The sequence below is a fragment of the Tamandua tetradactyla genome, chromosome 18 (genome assembly GCF_023851605.1).
Source record: "Tamandua tetradactyla isolate mTamTet1 chromosome 18, mTamTet1.pri, whole genome shotgun sequence".
In the NCBI taxonomy this organism is placed as follows: Eukaryota; Metazoa; Chordata; class Mammalia; order Pilosa; family Myrmecophagidae; genus Tamandua; species Tamandua tetradactyla.
Genome location: NC_135344.1, coordinates 73,673,150 through 73,682,190, shown reverse-complemented (window position 1 = coordinate 73,682,190; position 9,041 = coordinate 73,673,150). Strand labels below are relative to the sequence as shown.

The following is a 9,041-nucleotide window of genomic DNA, read 5'->3' as shown; positions in this document are numbered from 1 at the left end:
TAAAGTACACAAACCTCCAAGGTAAATAGAATGATTTACTCTTCTCAAATCAGTACATATTTTCAAGAAGCACAGAGTTCAGTATGAAATGAGAACACTTTACAGATGTTTAGAGTTAGAATATCTAACTGGAAATACAGCAGATGTCTACTTGGAAAATATACAGCAAAACTTACCTGAAGAAGCAAAGACAAAATTAGAACAGTTACCAGAACACATCAAGGGGCCAAGACAAAATTAGAACAGTTACCAGAACACATCAAGGGGCCAATCTGGAAAACGATATCAGAAGAAAATGAAGCAAGCAAACCATAAAGGCTTAAAGAGGCCATTTATGTCTTGAGTTTGAAATGAGGGTGAACCAGATGTGCATGTTTCAATGAAGATTGTTTTCCAGCTGAGATCATTTTGAATCCACGTAACTACTGTCTTAATCAGTGAAGAGCAGAGAATGTAACTTTAATGATAGACTGCAGCAAAGTAACTATTTTATCTGTTCTTTTATGCATGTCATTGTTTCAGATCTGATTTTAACAAATGTGAACAAACCATTTGACTACTTTGAGCCAAAAAAAAGAATAAATTTGTATTTCGTTAGGCTAAAAAAAAACACCATAAAAGTCATACCGTTTTTCACTCTTGCAGACTTCTCACCTTTACTTACTGGTGTCCTAGAACTCCTCAGTGTAACACAGCCTTTGCACTGGGCAATACCCATAGAGGACTGCAATTTTTCTAAAAGACTAATAAATGAATTCTTACAACACAGTTCCCCTATATAGGACTTAGATCTTAGACCTGTTTTCTATCTGGCTTTGGCATTTAGCAGCCTGTAAAACAGCTGTTCTGGCTGCAGGTTAAAAAAAGTTACCATGGTATGTAAATGCCATGCCAGACCAATCTAGCTAGTATCTCTGGGAGTGTCATCCAGGCCTCAGTATTTTTATGTTTTTATGTTTTTGTTTTTGTTTGAAAACAAACAAAAGTGATAGTTATCTTAATTGTTTCTGTTCCTTCTTCCAAGATGGGTGTTAACAGATAGAAATAAATGGAAAAAGAAATTGAGTTTTAGGGCAAAAGAAATGTGACAATAGGAAGGTAACCAGAAAAGGTGTAACTAGAAAACCTAGAGCTCCAGCCAATCAATGTTCATAACCTTAATGATTAAAATGACTGCAAAAATAAAGTGCTTACAAAGAAAAATATTTCACAGCCATTTAAATTATACTTGGCTTTCAATGAACAAGAGAAATTATTCAGCATATGTATACATATATATCATTTATCATGTTCTTTCATATGGGAAAGGATTGATTGTTCCCTAACCCACATAAAGGTCAATTTAAAAAAAATCTATGCACACACCAAATCACTGAATAGGAATGTGCAAAGCTCTAGGAAAACGATTGTTTGAATGTTTCTAAAGTGGTAGAAGATCACAATTTGGGGATATACCCTACAATAACTTTTCTTTTTTTTCCTTTATATATATTTATATACACACACAAACTATATGTAACTTCTTTCTACACTTATAGAGCGTTATAAAGAAACAATGTTCACAGCAATTGCTACTGCTGGAACACAGACTTCACCATTATTTCTTACCTTTTATTTTCATAATTGTCTAAAATATACAAGTATTTCTATAATCAGAAATGTGGGAAGAAAAATTTCTTTTTTCTTTAAGGACAATGTAAGTTTCAACTCCTTTGCACCAACCCCTAAGCAAGCAGCTCATTCCAAGATGCCCAAGATGCTTCTATTTCTGCACAGAACTTACCAAAAGTGTGGCTTCTACCAACACTGTGCCATCATATGGAGGACAGACTGACATACCAGCTACCCCCATTTCCTACTAGAAGTACTTAACCTCTAGGTCACTGAGCAAGTAACTATCTGCCAGCAAGTTCAAGTCGGTAACTAGCTATTAGTAATGCTTGTCAGATTTTATTAAAAAAAAAAAAAAAATCTGTCAAACTCAAATTGCTTTTAGGAAAGGAAAATGATGCTTCGCCACATTTTTAAAGTTTTTTTATTCACACAATAGTTGAGTTTCCCTTGAAAGCTAGAAAACAAAAGATTATTTATCATGTTCTTCCATATGGTAAAGCATTGATTGTTTCCTAACCCTCATAAAGGTCAATTAAAAAAAAAAATCTATGCACACACCAAAATCAGTGAATAGGAATGTGCAAAGCTCTAGAAAAACTATTGTTTGAATGTTTCTGAAGTGGCAGGAGATCACAACTTGGGGATATACCCCAAAATAACTGTTCTCTTTTTTTCCTTCTTAATAAAAGGTAATTTCAAAGTAGTATATTTTGAAAGATTGTATTTCAAAAGTAATTCCAGAAGAACTTCTGAGCCAAGATGCTTGAGGGAGAAATTAAGAATGTAGTTTTCTTTGACCAGAACTTCTGAATTTGATACATCTTTTTTAACTTGTCACTTCCTTAAAAGAAAAAAAACAGTTAACATACCATACCATACACTCAAAATATAGTTCTTAAATTTGTTTCTTGTATATATTAGAATTGGCAAAGTTGAAGTACTAGTTCTAGAAAGGAAGAAGGAAGGTAGTGCATTGAGCATCACATATGAACTTAAGGTACTGGTTACTTGATTGTAGTTTTAGTATTAGCAACAGTGTATTGCCCACATGCTTAACATACACAAGCAAGTAGGCAGGCAAAGCAAAAATTCCTAAACATGTAAGAAATGAAGACAATCTATGTATTATCAGTTAATTAATACAACTGAATTCTTTGAAAGTAATTGCAGTAGTAAAATAATGTGATATTTTATACAGCAATTAAAAAGAATAGAGATTAAGAATCTCCTCATCAGACAGTCTCCTGACATATAAAGCAGTTAAACCCATGTATACTTCTATTTTGGAGCTATCCAGACTACAGCCTATCCCAAAACCAATGACTATATAATGAATGCATTGTGCAAAACACCTATCTAAAAATACACTGTATTTCACGATGATTATGAGGGCCATTTCTAGCCTAAACACTAAAACCAAACATATACATGAAACTATTACTCAATACCCTATAATACAATCTCATGATAGAAAATTTCACATACCATCTTACACTCATTATTTTGGTCATTTATAAAATTAAGACAAATTTTTTCTACAAAGTTGCCAGAAAAGACAATGAACTGGAATTAAGAGAGCAGATTCCTAGTTTCAACTCTTTCCGTACCTACCTGTGAGACACTGGGCAAGTTTTCTTGATCCTCATAAGGTTTTGATTCCTTACCTATAAAAAAGAGGGGCTGACCAAAATGAATTCTAAGGATCATTCCCATAAAATGAACCGATTATGCTAAATTCTTAAGAACTTAAAATTTTAAAAAGTGCTGTGAATTCTCAAGTTTGATACCTATCAACAATAAGTAGATTAAATAGAGCTTTAGGCCAAGGAATTACTGACTGCATTTATGGGACAAAAATGCAAGACTTACTTCCAGTATACTGCTGCAGTTATCAGAAAAGGAAGGAGCTCTTCTTACAGTGAAAGCAAAGCACAAAACAACGAAAACTACCTGTAGGAGCATGCTAAGAGCATTCATTACTTGTGTTTGTTTTTTAATAATTTTTTAACACAGGCAAGAGATTTTATAAAAGATACCACAGAACACAATGACATTTGATCTGACAAATTTTAAACACACTTGAAAACGCAAAGGCAACTGGAACATCTGAGAACCTTACACTCTTATCAAATGTGTACAGACCTGGGCCTGGGATACCTCACTGCACCACATCAAGTTCCAAAGTGACTCTACACTTGCAGGTTGAAATGCATGTTACAAAACCAACCCCTATTTTCAAAAATCAAAACTCACTGCATTTGACTGTACTCAGCCAAAAACTGAATGTATTTTCTTGGTTCAAAATGTCCTATTCTGATTCAAATGCAATAAATGAAGACATGAGATGATGTGCAGGAAAACACCAGATCCTATAACGCACACTTATGCTGAAAACGTGTTCATATGGTTAAAAGACTTGCAAAGGATACAGCCATTTTTTCACAAAGAAACGTCACAAGGCTTGCTCGAAATTCCAAATTTCCATAATGGAAATCATTTTGAGTGTCACTGGGCAAGAAGAACACCTACTTTTACCTATTTTTATTAGGAAGAAGTATTAAGCTGGCTAAAAAATACCTGACTAAATAAAGGTGACTTATTCTTCCTCAAGAAGATACTAAAAGAACCTGGTAAGAATGCAGTAACTTAAATGCCTTACAGCCATATGGCATACACATAAACTGACTAAATTTACAGCACTTTTATTCTCATGGCGTTTGCTTATTTCATATTCTTTTGAAGATAAACGATTGTGATTCTCCAAAATACCATAAGAAGCTTGAAAAAATTTGGATCAGTTCCTTTCCTTAACAGGATGAGGACTTCAGAACAGATACTGTAATTCCCGGAAGGGTTTCAGTACAAGATAAGATGTTACTGATTTCAAATCACCACAGACTGGATTCCCTGAGATCCCCATCTAGTGACACGACAGACACAAACAAGTTCTCGAGCAAGAATCTGTTAACAGTTTTATTATTTTTTTTAATGTTAAATACCATGGGACAGGATCATAAGGATGAAAAACTCAGTCAACAATTGCCTCACAGGGGATAAGAAAAATTCTGCCATGATATTAGCAAAGGTAAAGGAGAAAATTTACAATGTAAGAGGCACCATTTCCCCCACAGAATACCTCTTGGCATTTCCTGAATGAGTGGGATTAGCAATCTAAATAAATCATATTTCAAGAGGTAACAGCAACAGATAAAATTTAAAGGGATTATTAAAATAACATTTACAAGACTCTGAACAATTCTTGAACTCTTATTAAAACCACAAAGAAAGAACAATTTTTTATTTATGAATTTCATAAAGGACTGAATGTGCAACTGACATTTGCTATTGGTGATGTGGGAATATACCATTTGTCCAGTAGCCGAACAGTTTTTTTTTTTATTGTGTTTTCTAACCGTAAGAGATCATTAAAGGCAAAGCCTATATGACGCTGTACACACAAAAAATGGTCACTGTGGGCCATACTACCAATGAAATGGTAGGTAAACAAATCTTTTTCTGGTCAAGAGAGAAAAAAAAAAGAAATAGCACTCTGCATGCTTCACTCTACAAGATGAATTTCCCTAGAAAGAATCCAATGAAAATGGCTGCAATTACAACGAGAAGTGAAGGAAGAGGACTGGTGACATTATCTCTGAAGGATGCAGTTGAGGTTGATCCAGGTTTATCCGAATGTGCTACCTTTCTGAGCCTTAAGCCTTCATCCTAGGAAAAATGCAAAACAAAGAGGCTTTAGAGACAAATATCCATATCTTGAGATTAAAGAATCTTTGGTCAAAACTGGAGCTGAAAATTATAGAGTCAGAAAGTAGATAAGCAGCTGGCCAGAGCTGGGGGAGGGAGCTGTGATTACCGCTAGCAGCATAAGAAAATTTTCTGGGGTGATGGAAGTGTCCTAAAACTGGATTGTAGTGATGCTGCACAATTTACCAACACACACTAAATTGTGAACTTAATACCGTGGTGTAAGTATGCCATGTAAATTTTATCTCAAAGTGGAATTTAAAAAAACTGAAGCTGAAAAATATATTCCTAAAACCAAAAATTCAGATATGGCTCTATGTGAATAAAATGAAAATCCCACTAAAATTAACTAAAGAAGAGTCCTATGCATATACTTATTTCCAAGGTGGTGCACAGTGTTTTACATCAGTTACATCTGTCTGAGCCTAATCAGTCAAAAATTACAGGAATAAATCTGTAAATCCAGCAGATGGGTTTGCAACTAGGGAAACCATGAGGCAGAGAGACAGACAAGTGGGCTATTTCACCAATGGAAGAGATAGGGTGATTATAGGATTTGGGGAGGGAATTTATGGTAAAATTTACAGAAAGCAGTATTATACAGGCTCAAAGCAAAGCAAGGCTGTGTATAAAGGTTCTGGCCTGCAAAACAGATTCAGAATACTATTTCTGTGGAAACTAAAATTAAGATAGATGTAGAGTGCTGTGTCTAGAAACCCCTTATGTGAAGCTCTGCACCTGGCCTGGAAACTGAGGCGGTGGATTTGTCAACATGAGATCCTCCAAGAAAGAATGGGATCCTTCACTGATAAAGCTTCACACAGCAAAGTTTCTGACAGTCTATGATCTTAAAGGACAAGGTTTCAAAGTAGGAAGTTATGCTACTTCACTAGCTATAGTGTAACCTTTGAAAAAAATAATAGTTGTTAACTTTGCTTCTTTGTTTCTGTTATCCCAGTCTGACGAATGGCAAACAGATTTTTAGTTCTTCAGTCCAAGCTAATTTTTATTTTCTCACAATGATTCTTCTAGTATGCTTATAAGCACTAACAAAAATAATACATCTGGTGGACTGTTTCATTTGCATTGTTGGACTTTCTGGTTGGTTTGATAATTTGTTTTGTCTTATTCTCAACAGTCATATGTAGAGATCAATGGTTCTCAATTCCATGTACACATGACAAACAGGTGGAAAACTTTTTTAGAAAACCTAAATGTTTAAGAATGTAAAATGGTGGAGCCACTGGTAAAACAAGTTGGTGGTTCCTCAAAAAGCGCAATTACCATATGACCTGGCAATTTCACTCCTAGACATATACCCAAAAGAAATGAAAGCAGGGAGGACTAAAAAAGACATTTTTGTCCAACAATGTTCAGAGCAGCCTTATTCACAGTAGCCAAAAGTGGAAACAGCTCAAGTGCCCATCAACAAATGAACTGATTAAATGTGGTAAATCCATACCATGAAATATTATTCAATCATAAAAAGGAATGAAGTTCTGATACACACTACAAGATGGATGAATCTTGAATATATTATGTTGAGTGAAATAAACCAGACACAAAAGGACAAATACTGTATGATTCCCACTTATATGAAATACTTAAAATGTGCAAATTCTCAGAGACAGAAAATAGATGAGCAGTTAACCGAGGCCAGCGTGAGGGGGAAAGTTATTGCTTGATAGGGACTGAGTTTCTGTTTTGGGTGATGGAAATAGTTTTGGTAATGGGTGACGATGATGGTACCACAGCATTGTGAATGTATTTAATGCCACTGAATTGTATACTCAAAAATGGTTAAAATAGGATATTTGATGTATTATATATATATAATACATGCTATTATATATAATAAAACATATACTATCAAAATTAAAAATTGCTTCAGAAAAAACCTTTAGGCTATACTCCCAGTGATTCTGAGTCTTTAGGTCTGGGAGGGCCTGGTCAACTGTATTTTTCAAAAGCTCACAAGGTGGTTCAGATGCACGAAGTCTGGATTAAGAACCACAGGGGTAGAAGAATAAAAAAGAGTACTGATCAGACACAAGGGAGAAAGTTAATCTGGCAACAAATTATGATGGGCCTTATGTATGAAACGTTAAAAAGCCTGAAACTAATTCTATAAGCCAGTGGTCTCTGAAGTTCTTTGATTTTGTTTTCTCAATAGCAAAAACCTTTTTCAAATGAAATTGTAATTAGAACATCAGCATACAAACAGTAGAGGTCAGGAACAAAGCCCTCCAGCTCCCTGTTCATTATTCCTATTTTTCTGCCCTGTAACATCTATGCCATTCCCCCATCTTTTCCATCCCTCCTTTTTCTGCCAAGAGATACACTTGGGCCTTTTGAAAAAGAACAGAATAATGTAAGTTATGGCAGATAAAGTAAAAGTAACAGAGCAGCATCCTGGAAATCCATGAGGTGGGGGGTATGAGTATGAAATGGAAATATTCTTTACACTATCCAAACAGGAACTGGGGGTGGGAGGACCCCTGCAGAGGGTATTAGGTAATAGGAAGAGATTAGCCACAAAAATTATTTCTGCAAATAAGAATACACAGATCAACTCAAGAAACAGTATCTGACTCATATACATTGAACAGATGAAATAATCAAATACAGATCAAGTTCCATAATTTCGATTTACTTATATACAGTTTAGTATCATCGAATTTGATGTGAAGAGCTTGAAAACCCAAAAAGCAATTTAAAGCAATTTTTTCAGATCTTGAAACAAGTTAATTGCTTAACAAGCAATTACTTATCGAAGACAAATCATTAATAAACTCAACACATTCAAATTAGTCCTCATTCTCCAGTCCAAACATTTACTCATTCGAACATATGGAATGACCACTATAGGCCATGGGGTATGAATGTAAAGATTACTGAGACACAGCTCTTGCTCCTGAGAAAGACCTCTAACAAAGGAACAGCAAGATGTTACATGGCTAGTAGGAACACAAAGAAGACAACAGTCCAAAATTACTTTTCTTATCTTTTTTGGGGATAGAGGGTTCCTGAAAAGACTCTACTAAAAAGAACTGAGTACCAAAAGATGCGTGTGGTATGTGTACATACTGGTGGGTAGGAATAGAATTTCAAGGTAGCCTAAAGGTCTTGAAAGAGGGATGATAAAACAGACTACTTCAGGATGCTCTAGCCCAGCATATCTGACAAAAAGTGAGCCACATATGTAAACTTTAAAGTTTATAATAGCCACATTGAAAACGTAAAAAGAAACTAGGAAAATTCATCTTAATAATATATTTAGCCCAATATATCCAAAATATTATTTTATTATGAAATAGTATTAAAAAGGAATTTTGCATTCTTCTTTAAACTAAGTCTCTAAAATCGGTATGCATTTTGCACTCACAGCATACTCACACCAGGGCACTGTTGCAGCGCCTGACAGAGACAAGCGACCAGCGGCTACCACCAGGGCAGCGGAAACTCCAGCCGCTCGATCCCCAGGCCCAGAATGTGAACAAAAACAACCCTGCAAGCCAGCTCCCAGGCCAGGCCATAGAAACCAGCACGTTTAACAAGAGTAACTCAAAGGCAGGGAAAAGCCACAGGAAAATTTTTTAAACAGGGTGGGGGGTAGGGAGGACCAGTCAAGACATCATCAAAGGGAAATCAAAGACATAATCAAA

At 35.3% G+C, this 9,041-nt stretch overlaps 1 protein-coding gene across 3 annotated transcripts in view; it reads right to left on the bottom strand.

Annotated features, from left to right (window-relative positions):
* Positions 1-4,560: 4,560 nt before the first annotated feature.
* Positions 4,561-9,041, bottom strand: part of VAPA (VAMP associated protein A) — a 70,091-nt gene continuing 65,610 nt past the window's right edge. For all 3 annotated transcript variants that reach the window (XM_077135986.1, XM_077135988.1, XM_077135987.1), the window contains one exon: positions 4,561-5,337. In XM_077135986.1, coding sequence (XP_076992101.1) covers positions 5,179-5,337 — 159 coding nt within the window. In that variant the 3' untranslated portion in view covers positions 4,561-5,178. The remainder of the gene's footprint in view (positions 5,338-9,041) is intronic.